Consider the following 19,222-nt stretch of genomic DNA (forward strand, 5'->3'; position numbering starts at 1 on the left):
AGATGGCCGGTCACATCTGTTACAGAGTCAGGATGTGTGTGTTTGTGTGAGTTGGTGTATGTCTGTTGCATTATGTGAGAGTTACAATGTGTATAGTGTGTGTGTTTTACGCAGAATGTACCCAAGATCCGTGAGGCGTCAAAATCAGAATCCCGCCCAAAGGCATGTCCAAACGCCGTGTACCCATGTTGGTTTTAAACCTACTTAGGCAAGCTTAGCTTACCCAGGATCTACCGGCCTTCCCAGTGAGGCCTCAGCCGGGTGACGTTCAGTACTGGTCCACACAAACCAGGGCATCCTCCTGCTGACTTTGCAGTGCCACCGAGCGCCTTGGTGCCCGCATTACAGGGGGAGGGCAACCAGGGGTCTCCAGGGCCAAGGTACCCAGTGGCACGGCAAAGTCTGCAGGAGCTCTCCCATGGTGGCAGTGGAAGGATGCCCTGGTGCTAGAGTGGCACTGCCAAGGGTCAGGGCCTGAGGGGAGCATGCCCATGAAAGTGGGATGGAGGGGGGGGGGGGGATGAAGAGTGGGGGGTGCAGGGTTGGTAGGAAGGAGCCTCGGGGAAATTGGGATGTGATGGGTGAGAGCCTTGGAGGGAGGGGCCTTTAAGGTGGGTTGGGGGCTGCCTGAAGAAAGACCCTACAGCGGGGAGTCCTCAATTGCGGGTGAGTGGGGTAATGGCCATTGTTCTGGGGGGTGACATTGCCCATGGGTGGGGGGGGGGGGAGGGGGACCTACAAGCTCACTTAGAGATCAGTGCACCCTTTCCAAATGGCGACCCGATCTCGGAGTTCAGCTCCCCAGTGATGAAAATAATTCAAGTTTTGGCTAAACCGAAGAGAAACTCTATAGGGCCAAAAAAAGTGAGTTGAGGACAGGATTAACCAAAAGGTTTCTAAGTGCCGCGAGCTTCCCAACGCTCAGCCTGACAAGGCCGTCACCGATATAAAACATTAATTGATCCACTTAACGAGGCCCCACTGGCTTCATGGAGGAGGTCATTGATCTTCTTACGGCACTGGGTTCTGGTCCTCCTGATCATACTCCCTGACCTGACGGCCGCTGCCACTTCCTCCCAGGGGGCACTGGCTGCCCTATGGCTGACCCTCTGAGAACTTTGGAGGGACAGGGCATCCCATTTGACCTCTATCGTGTCCAACAATCTGCCTAGGTCAGCCTCACATAATCATGGGGGTGGTCGCATGGGTGGCATGGCTGGGAGATGAGTGGGGTTGGCTGTGCGCGAGCGGTTTAAGTGCTGCTCTCCCTTATTAGAAGGGGGCTGGCGAGCGCGGTTCCGGCAAATCAGTCGGCGGGGCCATCATTTGCAGCATGAAGCCCCTTGGAGCCTCGCTAAATGATCAATTAACGTTTTATAGCGGTGGCAGCCTCACCGGTTGAGTGTCGCTACCACTTCAAAACCTTTTGGTTAAATCGCAACATAGTGTAGGAAATGTAGCAAGCAATTTGCTTACAGCAAAATCTCACAATCAGCAAGAAGATAATAGCCAGATCATTGGTTTTAATTATGTTGGTTAAGGAATAAATATTGGCCATGACGCCAATAAAATCCATAGAATTCCTACAGAGCAGAAGGAGGCCATTCAGCCCATCGAATCTGTACCGAAAGAGCACCCTACCTAGGCCCATTCACCTGCTCTATCCACATAACCATGTGCAATGATAATGGCCAATCCAACTACCCTGCACATCTTTGGACACTAAGGTGCAATTTAGCATGGCCAATCTACCTAATACTGTATACACATCCTTGGACTGTGGGAGGAAACTGGTTCACCCGGAGGAAGCCACTGCAAACACTGGGAGAATTGTTAGAACTCCTACAGTCCAGATAAAGACCATTTAGCCTAGTGAGGTGCGCCAACCGTCTGAAAGAGCACCCTACATAGGTCGGAATTGAACCTGGGTCCCTGGCTCTGTGAGGCAGCAGTACTAGCCACGGTGGTGCCCTGCAGCCTGCACTTCTATAAATCATGCCACAGAATCTTCTACATCCACCAGCATTAGCTTATCTGCAACTAAAGCCTCACCCACGCTTTTTGTCACTTCTAAACTTGACAATTCCAGTACTGACCCTCTAGCCTCTCAGTCTCCCTCCTCCATAAACTTCAGCTCATCCTAACTCGCTCTGAGTCCACTCGCCTGTTTACTGTTGGCCTGCGGTGGCACCTATTTTGGCAAGGCTTCAATCTTAAAACTTTTCATCCAGTTTCAAATCTCCCTATGGCCTCACCTTCCTAAAACTCACAGTCCAAAGATGTGCAGATTAGGTGGATTGGCCATGCTAAATTGCCCCGTAATGTCCAAAAAAAGGTTGGGTAGGATTTCTGGGTTACAGGGTTGGGGTGGAGGTGTGGGCTTAAGTGGGGTGGTCTTTCCAAGGGCCGGTGCAGACTCGATGGGCCAAGTGGCCTCCTTCTGCACTGAATTCTATAATTCTAATCTCTGTAATTTCCTCCGCCTCTCAAACCTCCGAGATAGCTGAGCTTTTCTAATTCTGGCCTCTTGAGGATCTCTGGCTTTAATCACTCCATCACTGGTAGCTGTGCCTTCAGCTGCTGAGGCCCTTAACCTCTGGAATTCCCCCACTAAAGCTCTCCACTTTCCTCCTTTATAAGGCTCCTTGACACTGTCTCTTTGACCAAACTTTTAGCCACCTGTCCCAGTATCTCGTCTATCTCAGTGTCAATACTTGTGAAGCATCTTGAGCTATTTTTCTACAATATATTAATGTATGGTGTTGTCAATGTCATTTGGATGATCTGTATTGGTGGATAAATCAAAGGCAAGAAGCATGTTGTCCAGCCAAACACGAGATACAGAAAAGGGGAATTCAGAAGACAAACTATTGGTGCGTGAATGACAGCATCCAAAAATATGCTGGATAATTACTCAAGGAGAATATGAAAAGGACAAAGCAGGAAAGGAGGGATGTGTAAAGTCAGCCTGGAGAACTCTAGTGAATATGTGGAAAGAAGCAAATGGCTTCCTGTTGCTCCTGCCTATTATATCTGTTTGTGTTATGTTCCTCGTCCTAGGAGGAGAGCTGGATCAGCGAGAGGATGAAGAAGTTAAAAGACAATTCCTCTGCGGATATTAGTGACCTGCAGGGCAAGCTAAAGCTACTTCAGAAACACCAGGCATTTGAGGCTGAGATCCTGGCCCATCAGGCTATTATTACAAGTGTTACTGGGGTAAGTATTACCTTCATTTCTCTGTTAAGTGTGAGATACTAGTTGTCTGCAGCACAGTGAAGTCCACTTGGTGAGTTCTGCTGTTCCACAGACTATCTAGTGTGACACATCTCACCCAAACTCCAAACCTGTTCCTGTTCGGCCCGAGTGGCATAGGGTTGGGTCTTGATCTAATCTCAAGTCATGTTGCTGTTGTTTCCATTGGGATAGTCTTCATTGGCTCTGACACCAGGGGCAGTCCATCAGGGAGTGAAAAATGACCTGGACTAAATCCAATTGATTGCAAGACAACGGATACCATAAACAGAATGTGCCTCCTCCAGGCTTTCGCCTTCCTTTGTGCTTATGAATGAAAAATGAAATGAAAATGGCTTATTGTCACGAGTAGGCTTCAATGAAGTTACTGTGGCTTTTAAAAACCCCTAGTCACCACATTCTGGCACCTGTTCGGGGAGACTGGCACAGGAATTGAACCGTGCTGCTGGCCTGCCTTGGTCTGCTTTAAAAGCCAGCGATTTAGCCCAGTGTGCTAAACCAGCTCCTAGCATCAGGAAGGCATTGTACTTTCTACGTCATTCTGTATTTTGTACATTTCTCTATACCTCCTGTGTCAAGCATTGTTTCTTGCATGCTACGGGGTGCCTCCTGTGTAGCACTACAGCTCTTGTGTTGACCGCGGTGCTCTCACCTCGCAGTCAGAAGGCCATGAGCCCAAGCCCCGCTCCAGAGACTTGAACACCAAATGGGCTTTCAGGAGTGCTATGTTTCTGGTGAGATGTTAAACTGAGGCCGCAGCCTCTGTAAAGGACGTAAAGATTCCATAGCTTTGTTGGAGGAAGAACAGGGGGAGTTCTATCAGAATTTCAAGGGATTCCAACCTGATATCAATTGGTCACCACAAACCTTTTTATTATCCCACAGCAGATAGCTAAACTGAGATCTAAACAGTAATTCACAGTTCCAAACAGATCATTTATTACTGTCTCTCTGGAGTTTGCACATTCTTCCCATGTCTACTTGGGTTTCCTCCGGGTGCACCAGTTCCTCCCACAGTCCTAAAATGTGCAGGTTAGGTGGATTGATCATGAGAAAATTGCCCCTTAGTGTCCAAAGATGTGCAGGTTGGGTGCAGTCACAGGGATAGGGTGGAGGAGTGGGCCTAAGTAGGATGCTCTTTCAGGGGGTAGGTGCAAACCCGGTGAGCCAAATGGCCTCCTGTACGCAGGGATTCTATGACATTACCTGTTGGGTACTGAACAAAGTTATATGCATTGTCTACTTCTTCTTGTTCAACTTCTTCAGCTTTAGGTATTAGGTTCCTGGCAGCATTGATGTCCACCAATACAAGCATGTTTTCAAACTCTGTATCTGATGTTTCACAACTTATTTTCTTTATTCTCCAAAGTACTAGTTATTTGATTCAACAATAAGGTGCAGCCCATTAGGGAGTGAAGTATGACCTGGTCCACACCAACTTCAACCCTTTTTATACCCAGCAAGTTTACACATCTTCAGTTCAAATGTACATAAGCACTTCCTGCTTGTATCCAACATCTTGCGTGGTACATAACTGTTTCTATCCCTCTTAGGTCTGGACCAACTGTTACCCAATGTTACATTTATTAGCTTAGTTCATTGATTCTTTACCGTAATTGCTGATGATTGTCTCCCAGGTACTCATTAGTCTTCATTTTCCTGAGACCACCAACCTGTTTGCACAGGGAGGTCTGTTCAAACATGCAGTTTACATTTAAGAATTATTCAAACTATTGCATTTCTAAAACTACTTGAGTTACTGCACTGTTAAAATGTACTTGATGAATGTTCTATCAAAGACAGATTCCTATCCTCACGACAGTATTTAGACAGAGGAATTAGTTGATGCACGATCAATTGCACAAAGGCTTGAGTTGGGTACAACGCTGTGGGAGGCCACACATCTTCGAGCAATAAATTGATGCACGATCAATTGGATAAAGACTTGAGTTGGGTACAACTGAGGCTTTATTGCTCTAAGATATGTGGCCTCCCACAGTAGCTGGCGAAATGGCTGCAGCGTGGAGGACACACATATTTATACTCGGGGACTACCAACATACCTGTAGTACAGGTCCTACCCTACATCCTCTAATAGAGGTGCAACAGTAGTTTACCACATCAGTCAAACAACCTTTAGTAAATTAATCCTTGATAATTTTATTGTTTTCCATGGTGTCTTCGATAAATTAATCCCACAGTTAACATCACTTAAAAACAAATATCTGAAATTATCACATGGCTGTTTGTGGGAGTTGTGTGCAAATTGGCTGATGGCAGCACTATTACTTCACAGAGCCAGGGTCCCAGGTTCGATTCCCTGCTGGTTCACTGTCTGTGTGGAGTCTGCACGTTCTCCCCGTGTCTGTGTGGGATTCCTCCGGGTGCTCCAGTTTCCTCCCACAAGTCCCGAAAGACGTGCTGTTAGGTAATTTGGACATTCTGAATTCTCCCTCTGTGTACCCGAACAGGCGCCGGAGTGTGGCGACTAGGGGATTTTCACAGTACCTTCATTGCAGTGTTAATGTAAGCCTACTTCTGACACTAATAAAGATTATTATTATTATGTACCTTTCCTTTAGAATCATAGAATCCCTACAGTACAGAGCGAGGTCATTTGGTCCATCGGGTCTGCACCGACCCTGAAAAATAGCTGCTACCCAGGCCCGTTCCCTTGCCCTGTCCTCATACCCCGTAACAGCACCTAACCGTTGGACACTAAGGGCAATTTATCATGGCCAATCCACCTAACCTCCACATCTTTGGACTGTGGGAGGAAACTGGAGCACCCGGAGGTAACCCATACAACAATTCAAAGTTACATAACCGGCTGCAAAGAGCCTTGTGACTTTCACAACTAAATGCCAGGTTTCTTTGGACCTCTTTCTCTTGTGACTTCCTGTATCCCCTGATACTCATTGTAACACATTACTTCCCATATTGCTGCTACATCCTGGCATAAATGGCGGAATTCTCCGACCCCCTGCCAGGTCGGAGAATCCTCGGGGGGCGGTGTGAATCCCACCCCAACACTCCGTCTCCGGTGCCGGTTTTAGGGCGGGGGCGGGGTTTACGCCGCGCCGGTCGGAGGCCGTTGGCAGCGCCCCCCCCCCCACCGGCAATACGCCGGGCCCCGAGGTGCTGAGCGGCCGTCGTTTCCTGGCCAGTCCCGCTGGCGTGAAATGGACATGGTCCCACACGGCGGGACCTGGTTTGTAGGCCGGCTAGGTGAGTCCTCGGGTGTGGGGGGGGGGGGGGGGGGGAGATCCGATCCCGGGGGGGGGGGGGGGGGCCTGGCCCACGATTAGGGCCCACTGATCTGCGGGCGGGCCTTTGCCGTGGGGGGCACTCCATGGAAAAGAACACCCCTGCACATGCGCAGGAAACACACCGGCGGTTCTGCGCATGCACCAACTTGCGACGGGCCTGCGGTGCCAGTTGGCGCAGGGCCAACCCCTCCGCCGCCGGCCTAGCCCCTGGAAGTGTGGAGGATTCCGCAACTTCCAGTCGGCCCGACGCCAGAGTAGTTCGCGCCGCTCTTGGCGCCGGCGCTGGGCCATCCGGCCAGTTGCGGGAGAATCCCGCCCAATGTCTCTCCTGGATTAAAGCAAAATACTGCGGATGCTGGAAATCTGAAGTAAAAAGGGAAAATGCTGGAAAAACTCCAGAGATCTGGCAACATCTGCGGATAGAGACACAGTTAATGTTTCGGGTCTGTAAGAAGAGACACATAGACTGGAAATGTTAACTCTGTTTCTCACTCAACGGATGCTGCCAGGCTTGCCGAGGTGTTTTTCAGCATTTTCTGTTTTCATGTCCCTCCTGGAGTTGTATTGTTTTGAAGAATACCACCTCACTGTGCGTCTTGAATTTACACCAATACAGACAGGTGAGCTGCTGCTGTCTGGACACCACCCCAAATCCAGCGAGATCCGTCGAAGTATGAGGATGCTACTAGAATATTGGGAGCAGCTGAAGGTAGCAGTAGCCGCACGTGGAAAAATGTTGGAGGACAACCGGGATTTCCTGGAATTCCTGCAGAAAGTCGAGCAGGTTGAGGCATGGATCAGGGAAAAGGTAGGAATGGTGGTGGTGAATTCCCTGTAGTCTACCACAAATTTGCAAGTTTACTGGTCTTCTGATACATCAGACATCCCATTGGGAATTGGGAAGTATGGTTATCAGGCGGAGCGGGGGAGTGATTACATAGGACAATAGCTTTTTTTGTGATCATACCAATCTTGGTCTTAGCTTCCATCTGTTTAACTGGGTAAGTTATGACCTGATGATGTCTCCCCCCCCCCCCCCCCCCCCCCCCCCCCCCCGGCCCCGTGCCTTGACTTGGGGTAAACCATGCACCCATTAAATAAGCATCTGCTGGCTACTGTATGAAGAAATCACTTTATTCTTTTGGCACTTCTTTACTTTTACATTCACTTGTGCCTTTATTGTGGACTAATTAGACTGTTGACATTCTTATTGTGGGTCTGTTATTTATAGCCCACCTTTCATACCATGGCTATTTGAGATGGCCAGCGGGATCAATAACGGTGACAAAAACGACAAGATTGCAGCAAGAAAGATAGAAAGAGCTAAAACGGCTACTTTGGGAATCGGAGCTGATATTTCTTGCAACTTGGAAATTGAGTGCAGGTGGGACACTGCTCTCGAGGCCCTGGTCATTCCCATCTGGGTGCAGCACTTGCCCACTGAACCATCAGGTTTAATTCTACAGAAAATGTCCACGTTCTGACTTGCCCCTCCAGCCCTGGTTCCCAGGGAAGGGAGGAGAACCCTGTTCAGTCTATTACTTATGGATAGAATCAGTTGTGCATTGCTGTAGAAAACACATTTATTGACTGACCAAACACTGACTGCAATTCTAAATTCTGCATTTTCTGTTCCTTCCCATTTTATTTTGCACACACACAGGAGGTGATGATCAACGTGGGTGATGTTGGCAAAGACTATGAGCACTGCTTACAGCTGCAGAAAAAACTCAGAAAGTTCCGAGGAGCAGGGGTAGGTACTGGCCTCTGGGCATTATGGTATATCAGCTGTGTCAATGGAGCCTCTGCCCCTTCACTTTCATACGAGTATTATCAGCCAGTATTCCTTTCACACGTTCGGGCAGAGTTGTGCTCAACAGAATGAGGGACATCAAGGTGCAGTGGGTTTCTGCCAGCTCCCGTCATCCCATCAACATTGAGGATACCTAGGGTAGGTGAAGGTGAGGTAACGTCATCATAGTCCCAGATCACCATTGGCTGCTTTCCCTTTTAAGGGAGGGAGCTGACTGGTGGTGGTTTAACCTGAGAATCACCACACCTCAATCAAGGTGCAAGGTTGAGAAGGCGGGGCTTTCATGAATAACCTCAACCAGTCCAGGGATTGAACACATGCTGCTGGTCTTGCTCTACATCACAAACCAGCTGTCTAGCCAAGTGAGCTAAACCAACCTCCGGGGTAGGTATGGGTTAGGCAAAGTACAGAGTAAAACTCTTTCTACACTCGCTCTTTAAACACTCCCAGGATACACGTAAAGAGTATGGGCTTGATCCAACTAAATGGGAATTATGTCGCACAGCGAGCACATTTAGCCACGTGTTTCACGGCGGTCGCAGTGCTGAGAAGCATATGGCTATACGTGACTGTTGTATAAGGGGCCTCAATGGGGAACACGTGCCCGATGACGCACATAGCCCCATTTTGTACACTGGAGAGCACTGCCCTCTGGAACTCCCCAGTGTAGTGAGAGATCAGGCCAATCTCCGAGGCTCCCCAAGCGATCCCAGACCACCCCCCCCCCGCATCTCCCCAACACCCACGCAGGGCACTCCTGGCCCAAACGTTGGCAGTGCCAACCTGGCACCCTGGCAGTGCCCATGCCAGCTGGCAGTGCCACCTGAGCACCATTGCCAGGATGTCAAGTTGGGTCTGCCGAGGTGCCAGACTTGTACTGCCAGGCCCAGGTGGCACCAGAAATGCCAGTGCACCACGCTGGGCATGCGGCTGGGGTCCTCTAATCCCTTGGGAGAGCCCCACAAGTGCCGTTCAGTTTGGTCCCCGTTTGGGGGGTACCAGCGCTCACCCGAGGTCTCCGAGGCGAAGGGGACGAATCCCAAAGCCTCGGGAACCTTGGGAATCTGCATGGGTGTATGCTGGTGTTGTTGGGGAGGGTTTAAACTAGTGTGACAGGGGGGTGGAAACCGATGCAGGAAGTCGGAGGGAAGTAAAGTGGGGACAGAAACAAAAGGCAATAAGGGGAAAAGTGAAAGGCATAAAATCCAAATTCAAAATCAAAAAGGGCCACAGTACAGAGACTGTGGATAAACCAGTGAATGGGTCCAGAAAGGCTTAAGAGAAATAAAACACAGGGAGAATGTACAAAACATGACTGGACAGATGGTCTAAGGGGCATAGATAAGGTAGATAGTCAATATATTTTCCCAAAGATAGGGGAGTCTAAAACTAGAGGGCATAGGTTTAAGGTGAGAGGGGAGAGATACAAAATGATCCAGAGGGACAATTCTTTCACAGAGGGCGGTGAGTGTCTGGAACGAGCTGCCAGAGGCAGTAGCAGGGGTGGATACAATTTTGTCTTTTAAAAAGCATTTAGACAGTTATGTGGGAAAGCTGGGTATCGAGGGATATGGGCCAAATGCGGTGTTTTGGGACTATATTAGAGGTAAGAACTTGGAGGCATGGACAATTTGGGCCGAAGGGCCTGTTTTTGTGCTGTAAACCTCTATGACTCTATATTAGAGTGAGACTAACTCTCGCTCTAAATGCAGATTTGCCAAAAAGTGATCCCGCCTACCTCAACATCTCACATTGCAAGCCGGGTAGATCACAGGAGCTTTTATCGACCATACTGCACCATGGTAAGCTGCTGTTCGGTGCAGCAGCTTAAGAGAAATGCGCCCTGTAACTCCCTCTGTGTAGTTCCATTAATGTGCTTCGCCCCTAACTTTCCTGTGACGTTAACTTTTTTTATTTTGAAAACCAGTAATGATTAGGGCTATGTGAGCAGGAACAATAATTGAATGCCAGTGATTGTTGAATGGACAAATTAGAGATTAGGCATTAAGCCACTCCCGCCTGTTCTGCCACTCTGAGATCATCCCTGATCTGTGACATAATTCCATATATCAACCTTTACCCTGTGGCCTTGCATAAAGAAGTGTTTCCTAATTTAATTCCTGAAAGGGCTGGGTGTAATTTTCAGATGATGCTCCTGGCATTATTCACCCTAACCATCAGAAATAGTCTCCTTACTGAGCAGCACGTTGGCACAGTGGTTAGCACTGCTGCCCCACGGTGCCAAGGTCCCAGGTTTGAACTCGGCTCTGGGTCACTGTCCGTGTGGAGTTTGTACATTCTACCCTTGTTTGCGTGGGTTTCGCCATCACAGCCCAAAGATGTGCAGGGTAGGTTACCCCTTAATTGAAAAAAATGAATTGAAAAAAATGAATTGGGTACTCTATATATTAAAAAAAAGAAATAGCCTCCTTATTTACCCTATCAGTTCCCTTAATATCTTGAAAACCTTAGTCGGATTATTCCTCAACCTTCTAAATTTCAGAGAAAATATCCCCAATGTGTGTAATCTCTCCTCATAATTTCACCCTTGGAGTCAGATATCATTCTGGTAAACCTATGCTGAGTGCCCTCCAAAACCAATACTTCCTTCCTACAGTGTGACACCCAGAACTGCTCACAACCATTCAGGTATATCTCAGTTGGTTGGCCACTCAGCCAACCTCTGAGCCAGGTGAATAATTTGCCTTCAGTTCCGCGAGCTTCAACTTTAGCAGGACTTCAACAAATGCCTTCTGGACTTACATATCAATGACATAAAATCTTCTCACTTCTTAATCCTGGGGTGGAAACCACCTGACTTTAGGGATTTGTGACTCATTAATACCATATCTTTTTTAATTGCTTGTTATTTTCCCTATGTTAATTTATGTGTGTCCCTGACCCTGATTCGATTTTCAATCTGGTTTCTTTGGGTTGCTTGACATGCAGATATCTTCCACAACTATAAATACTGATGCAAAGTAATTACTCAACAGAAGCTCAAAGGTAATAATCGCCAGGTTAATACTGAGCTACAAATTGGTGTAGGGTAAATAAGGTTAGGGAATTGGATGCAAAGTTCAAAGATTGGTATGGGAGAAATGGGTTTTGATTCTGGGATACTGGCCCCAGCACTGGTACAAGCTGTACCATTGGGGCAGTCTTCACCTGAACTGTGCTGGGACTCTTCACTCATTTTAATCCCACTTTGCAGCCCCTGGTCTATAGCCTTGCGGGTTACAGCATTTTAGATGCAGATCCAGGCACCTTTTAAATGAACAAAAAAAAATAACCAAAATACTGCAGATGCTGGAATCTGAAACAAGAACACAGGATGCTGGAAAAACTCAGCAGGTCTGGCAGCTTCTATTAGGAGAGATACAGAGATAGAGTTCCGAGCAAGGGTCCATGACTCCAAATGTTAACTCTTTTCCTGTCCTGATAAATGCTGGCCGGCCTGCTGAGATTTTCCAGCATCCTCTGTTCATGTTACCCTTTGAATGAGTTGAGCATTTCAGCCTCAACCACCAAGTTGGCAGTGAATTCCAGAGGCCCACCACTCTGGGCGAAAACATATTTCCTCATGTCCCCTCTAATCCTTCTATTAATCACCTTAAATCTAAGTATCCATGACTGAATATATGATCATTAAATTTTCTGATGGTACAAAGATAGGAAGGCGTCTGCAGAGGGACATAGATAGGTTTAGTAGCTGGCAGAAATTTGACAGATGGAGTACAGTGGGAAAATGTTAACTTGTCCACTTAACCGTATTCTTTAAATAGAGAGATTGCAAAACCCTGTTGTACAGAGGGTGTAGTGATATGCATCACTGTATATACACAAGTGGTTAATGTAACTACACTACAATTAAGTAACCACTAGAGGGAGCACCAGAGATCTATATATACATAGAGAAACAGGAAGTCAGGCTCTCTTCACAGGAAAATCAGCTGATGAGCAGGTACAGACAGGCAGCTCAGATGTAACATAGTATAAGTGCTGGAGAGAGAACAAACTCATAGACATAAAGCATCTACTTCAACTGTAAGACATCAAGCTTTATTCAGACACAAGGAATAATACATTGCACCAGGTGACTTCAGAATGCTTACTAGAAATGTTACACAAGATGCAGACAAAGCAAGATCGAAAACAGAAGAAAATTCAGACGGGACTTCACTGAGCCGATGAAACTCGTTGGAACTCCACCGCAGCTGAAAACAACCGGTAATTTAAGTCATAGATGGAAAATCTTTAAACAAACGTTTGCACTGTATATCGTAGCTAATGAGTTGATCGCGGCCTCAGAAGAAATGAAAATAGCACTTCTCCTAGCAGGACATAAAGATAGAGAAATCTATAACTGCTTTAATTACTTGAAAGGTGAAGACAACACCAAATTAGAAGTAATACTTAAAACATTTGAAGATTACTGTAACACCAGTAACAATGCTGCTTTAAGACATTCAATGCTCAGAGACCAAATGGCACAGGGAATGAGCGTTGCGAAACTCAAACAATCATCAGAACAGAAAGGTTTAATGCTGGAAATCGTGATTGACAAGCGCAGATCGCAAGAAAAAATAACTTTCCGTTTTTAACAAGAAAAAACAGCAGAACAGTTCTTTATCACGGGTCTGAAGAAGTTAAAATGGCGTCTGAGCACATTTTAAACTGCCTGGGGAACAAAAGACGCAAATCTGGGTCTACGCATGCGCAGGAAACGGCAACCGCGCATGCGCAATTGAAAAAATACATTTTGGGCACAAATCGTTCTGCGCATGCGCGACTTAAAAGCGCACAGCTCGAAGAGGGATCTGGGCATGCTCAAATCACACGCGCGCAGTTTACGAAAAAGTGCACAGTGTAGGAAAATCTATTTGCGCATGCGCAATCGATTCCTACGCTTTACGTCACGAGCGTCATTATGTCAGAGGCCCTGGACAACACCCTCTTAAAGGGAAATGCCCAAAAATTGAAAAAAAGAGTTTTAAAGCTACAAAACACAATTATTTTACCTCGAAAGACAGAACAATGCCTGAACTTCTACCAGCAGTTGAAAATAACCTCCGCAGCATTCTGGAAGAAGCAGTTTGCACCACCCAAAGTGAAGTGCACAATAACAAATCCAAAACCAAAGTAGATGATTTGTTCATTGAACATGAAGAGCACAATAATGAATGCGAAACAAAAGAAGATGATTTGTTTATCAAAGAATACTACTCAGACATGGCTGAGTTATTCGGATATGATGATCATAAAAGCATCAGCACCATGGTTGAAAAGCACAACACGACTCTACTCATGGTAGATGAATCCAATACCATGATGCAATGGCAGATCGTCGATACATTGGATGACAGCAACCTGCCAAATACCCAAGAAGAAAATGATGCCACACAGCGAGTACTGAATGACTCTGTTGAGAGAGCATAGATCGACTCCACAGAGAGACCACTGCACGACTCCTCACAGAGAGCAATGAGACTCCATAGAGAGCGCGATACAAGCTTCCACAGAGAGCTTGTTGACAGACTCCAAAATGGAAGCAACTCAAGACTCCATAGCGAAGTCCATGCATGAACAAGACCATCAAGGTCTATCAACCTTATCTGAGCAACCAACAGTAGACTATGAAAGACTACCAAGCTCAGGTGAACAACAAAAAGACTATGAAAGTCTACCCAGCTTATTTGAGCCACCAGAAGAAGACTACTAAAGTCTACCCAGCTCATTTAACCAACAAGAAGACACTGAATGTCTACCCACTGTATGTGAGACAAGTGGCAAAGAAATCACAATTCCCATACAGATGTGCAAGATCACAGCGAGGTTGACAGTTCTGAGCTCGTATGTACAGAAGCACTCAACAATCAAAGTGAAACTACTCTGGAGTCCAGTGAGACCACGTCAATTAAAACCTCATCTACTGTAAACTATCCACAAGAAAATGAAATCTTGAAGGTTTTGACTCCAGAATAGGAGCACCAAAAATCAATGATTTGTTTGGCACAACACCGTGGGCCAAAGGGCCTGTTCTGTGCTGTATTTTCTATGTTCTATGATGATTCAAGTGAACCAGAAATGACTCCAGAAAAGGAGCACCAAGGAATAAAAGAGGAATCACATAACCACAAATGAGTGATGTCACCAAGATCAGTGCAACATCAGATCATTCACACAATCCTCAAGAAGAAACGCTCAATGAAACATCAGATACCACAAAGGACACTGACACAAATAACTTTGAGAATGACCCGAATTATCCACACGGAACGGTCATGGAGCACAACAAGCACAACAAAAACACAAGAAGCACAACAGAAACAACAACAGCAACAACAAGAAGCACTACAAGCACGACAATAAAAACTACAAGAACAACAACAAAAACAATAAAAAACATAACAAAGGCAGCAACAACAAGCACAACAAGAACAGCAAGAACAACAACAAAGACAGAAACAACAGAAACAACAACAATTAAACAATGACCTGTGCAACATGGTACAACTCTGCACATGAAGGACAATGTAACAGCACAGCTCAAAACAATGGCAAGAGTACAAACATACCATGGCATGACAACGAATCTCACAAATTCACATTTGCTCCACTGCAAACAAGCAAACCAGCTTGCAAGGCAGATGACATACAGAATCAATACTGCAAACACAGAAAAAAGTCCAGGTCAGACAACAAAGATGACATACAGAATCGCTACCACAAGCATAGAAAAAATAGTCTAAATCAGACAACAAAGTGATTCGACCATTCAAAAACCTCATGATGATTTCTTGGTTCCTTAACACAAGAACACTGACAACGTTCACAAAGAAATGACAACATCAACATCACTACTTCAACAACAGATGAAGAAAGCAACTCAATCAAACAAATTCATAAAGTTTGGACTCCTAAATTTTTAAAATTAAGATTGGACTCATAAATATTAATTGGCTTTGTCTAATCATCAATATCATCACAACTTGTACATATCATTATTTATCTACGTGTACAATTTTCTTTAACAAAGTACAGAAAATATGTAACAAGAAAAAAGGTGGGATGTAGCGATATGCACCACTGTATATACATAAGGGGTTAATGTAAATACACTACAACTAAGTAACCACTGGAGGGAGCACCAGAGATGTATATATACATAAACAAACAGGAAGTCAGGCTCTCTTCACAGGAACGTCAGCTGGTGAGCAGGACAGACCGGTAGCTCAGATGTAACATAGTATAAACGCTGGCGAGAGAACGAACTCATAGAAATAAAGCATCTACTTCAACTGTAAGTCTACGAGATCTATTCAGACACAAGGAATAATACAGAGGGATCTGAGTGCCCTTGTACATGAATCACAAAGTTAGTATGCAGGTGCAGCAAGTGATTCGGAAGGCAAATGGAATGTTGACATTAATTGCAAGGGGAATGGAATATAAAAATAAGGAAGTTTTACTCCAATTGTACAGGGTGGTGGCGAGACCACATCAAGAATATGGTGTACAGTTTTGGTTCTCCTTGAGAAAGGTTATAAGATCATCAGAAACAGTTCAGAGAAGGTTCACTTAAGTCTGGGATGGACGGTTATCCTATGGGGAAGTATTGGACAGCCTGGGCCTGTATCATCGGGGGTTAGAAGAATGTCAGGTGATCTTATTGAAGCTTCTAAGATCCTGAGAGGAATTGACAGCACGGATGCTGAGAGGATATTTCCCCTTATGGAAGAGAGTAGAACTAGGGGACACAGTTTAAAAAAATAAGGGGTATTTATGATTGTTCAGGGGCACCAAGCTTGATGATTAAGCTGAACTAACTGTGTTGGTGTTTAATGCCTTTTCTGAATCCATGTATATAGAAGCATTTATCCTGTACTGTAACAGTTTTTAGGGTTTGTTGCGTTAATTAAAATCTCTGATAAAAATATATTTAAAAAGAAATAAGGGGTCTGCCATTTAAGACAGAGACGGGGAGAATTTCTTTCTCTCTCGAGAGTAATTTGACTGTAGAATTCTCTTCCCCAGAGGGAAGTGGAGGCAAGGACAGTGAATATTTTTAAGGCTGAGTTAGATAGATTATTGTAGGAGTCAAAGCATATAGAAGGTAGACAGGAGAGTAAAGCTGAAGCCACAATCATATCAGCCATGATCTTATCAAATGGTGGAGCAGACTCGAGGGAACAATTGGCCTCCTCCAGCTCCTAATCTGTATGTTTGTAAGTCCTCCAGCTTCTTATTTCCATCAATGTTATCACTGTTTTCAATTTTCAACGTTCCACATTTCTCTTGATCACTCTTTTTGCAATTTTTTTGTGTATTTTTGAATACCTCCATTGGCCTTCTGTCATTTTACGCATTAACAGTGTCTGTTTTATCACATCAAAGTCAGCCTTATCTAAATTTGGACCGGATTCTCCGGCCTTCCAACCACATGTTTCTCGGCAACGGCAGTTAGCAGTGGGATTCTTTGCTCCCGCCATTGTCAGTGGAAATTCCTATTAAAGCCACCCCACGCTGCCAGGAAACCCACAGGAGGCGGTGCGCTACCGGCGGGACCAGAGAATACCACTGCCAGCGAACGGCCGGAGAACCCCAGCCCTAGAATCTTAGAAGTTGTTTCACCCAGATCTGGCAAAGAGAGGGGAATTTAAATTTAACTGGGCTACACAGAAGTCCGGATCAGTCTGTGTATTTTAAGGAAGCGTGCATTTTCTTATTTAAAATAAAGATTGTTTGAAAGATCTTCACTACCAATTTTGTTGAATTACATGGAAGAATCTCTGAGGAGATTGGCATGGCAGCAGTGGAGGTCAGAATTTTATGCTCCTTTAGGTGGCATGCTAGTAGGTGGGCGAAAGTGTTAAGCACCATAACCATCGCATTTGTCCAGCAATGGAGTAGGTGTTGAGTGGCCTATCCGTCTTTATGCCATTTGAGGTCCTTAAATTACCAATTAATGGCCTCCTCACACCACCTCTGAGACTTGATCAGTTGTAGGAATGGCCCATGCCAGGTTGTGAGACCGTCAGGTAGACCTCAGTGACCTGGCAGCAGCCTCAGACGGGTGGGTGTAGTGGGTTCCCTCAAGTTTGGACATCCTGTACACGGCAGAGGGCCTGAAAGAGTCACACATAGACTTGCTTAATCCAGCCTGCCCACCCCTCTTCCCAATTGTGACCCCATCCCTCACCGCGGATCCTCCCTACCTACCTACCGGCTTGCTGGCCTCAATTGCTGCTCTGGTCCAGGATTGACTGCAGTCCCAGCAGTGGACACTGCTCCCGGGACAAATGAGCTGCTGCCCCTCTACTTGGCCGGCAGCTCTTGAAGGCAGGATATCCTGCCTCAGGAATATGGAAGCCAATTAATTGCCTAATGACTATAAAATCCAGTCCTGGTTTCCAGGCCTGCAGAGGTGGACTCGCTCTCGACTTTCCTGTTGGTGGACTAGGTATTAAATCCCGACCATAGAGTGTTATATATCTGTTTCACCTGACTTGACAGAGGCACCAGTAACTAGTGTGTTCCTCACCCGAGTTAGTGCCATATTCCTGAAAGACGTGGACCTGTGATATTCCCTGGTTGTTTTTATGAGTTCCAAACAGCTGGCCTGATTTCACGGAACATGGGGGTACAAGTGATTAGAACTAGCGGGGTTCGGTGAGGTACAGGCTCAGTAACCCGCCACCTAGAACAAAGAACAAAGAAAATTACAGCACAGGAACAGGCCCTTCGGCCCTTCCAGCCTGCGCTGATCCAGATCCTTTATCTCAACCTGTCGCCTATTTTCCAAGGATCTACTTCCCTCTGTTCCCTGCCCGTTCATATATCTGTTTAGATCAGGGGTGGGCAAACTACGGCCTGCGGGCCGCCAAAGGTCTTTATGCGGCCCACCAAGTCATTAAAAAAAAAAATTTAAATTTCTAATTTTTTTTAAGGTTAATGGGGGGGGGGCTGTTGGGTTACTTACTGGTATAGGGTGGATACGTTGACTTGAGTAGGGTGATCATTGCTCGGCACAACGTCGAGGGCCGAAGGGCCTGTTCTGTGCTGTACTGTTCTATGTTCTATATGAGGCGCCCAGAATCATAACCGGGTGAAGTAATTATTTTACTTAATATACTATGCGGCCCTTTAAAATTGTGAATTTCTGAATGTGGCCCTTGCACGGAAAAGTTTGCCCACCCCTGATTTAGATGCATCTTAAATGATGCTATCGTGCCCGCCTCTACCACCTCCGCTGGCAAAGCGTTCCAGGCACCCACCACCCTCTGCGTAAAAAAACTTTCCCCCTCTCACCTTGAAATCGTGACCCCTTGTAATTGACACCCCCACTCTTGGAAAAAGCTTGTTGCAATCCACCCTGTCCATACCCCTCAATTTTGTAGACCTCAATCGGGTCCCCACAACCTCCGTCTTTCCAATGAAAACAATCCTAATCTACTCAACCTTTCTTCATAGCTAGCACCCTCCATACCAGGCAACATCCTGGTGAACCTCCTCTGCACTCTCTCTAAAGCATCCACATCCTTCTGGTAATGTGGCGACCAGAACTGCATGCAGTATTCCAAATGTGGCCTAACCAAAGTCCTATACAACTGTAACATGACCTGCCGACTCTTGTACTCAATACCCCTTCCGATGAAGGCAAGCATGCAGTATGCCTTCTTGACCAATCTATCGACCTGCGTTGCCACCTTCAGGGTACAATGGATCTGAACTCCCAGATCTCTCTGTACATCAATTTTCCCCAGGACTCTTCCATTGACTGTATAGTCCGCTCTTGAATTGGAAAATCCAAAATGCATCACCTCGCATTTGCCTGGATTGAACTCCATCTGCCATTTCTCTGCCCAACTCTCCAATCTATCTATAT

General features: G+C 46.0%; 1 protein-coding gene across 1 annotated transcript in view; it reads left to right on the forward strand.

Annotated features, from left to right (window-relative positions):
• The window catches only part of sptbn5 (spectrin, beta, non-erythrocytic 5), a 332,093-nt gene that overhangs the window by 186,783 nt on the left and 126,088 nt on the right, over nucleotides 1-19,222 (forward strand). Inside the window, exons 38-40 of the mRNA XM_038790252.1 lie at nucleotides 3,061-3,216; nucleotides 7,138-7,329; nucleotides 8,185-8,274. Of these exons, the coding sequence (XP_038646180.1) occupies nucleotides 3,061-3,216; nucleotides 7,138-7,329; nucleotides 8,185-8,274 (438 nt within the window). The remainder of the gene's footprint in view (nucleotides 1-3,060; nucleotides 3,217-7,137; nucleotides 7,330-8,184; nucleotides 8,275-19,222) is intronic.

The sequence above is a fragment of the Scyliorhinus canicula genome, chromosome 2, assembly GCF_902713615.1.
Source record: "Scyliorhinus canicula chromosome 2, sScyCan1.1, whole genome shotgun sequence".
NCBI classification, from domain to species: Eukaryota; Metazoa; Chordata; class Chondrichthyes; order Carcharhiniformes; family Scyliorhinidae; genus Scyliorhinus; species Scyliorhinus canicula.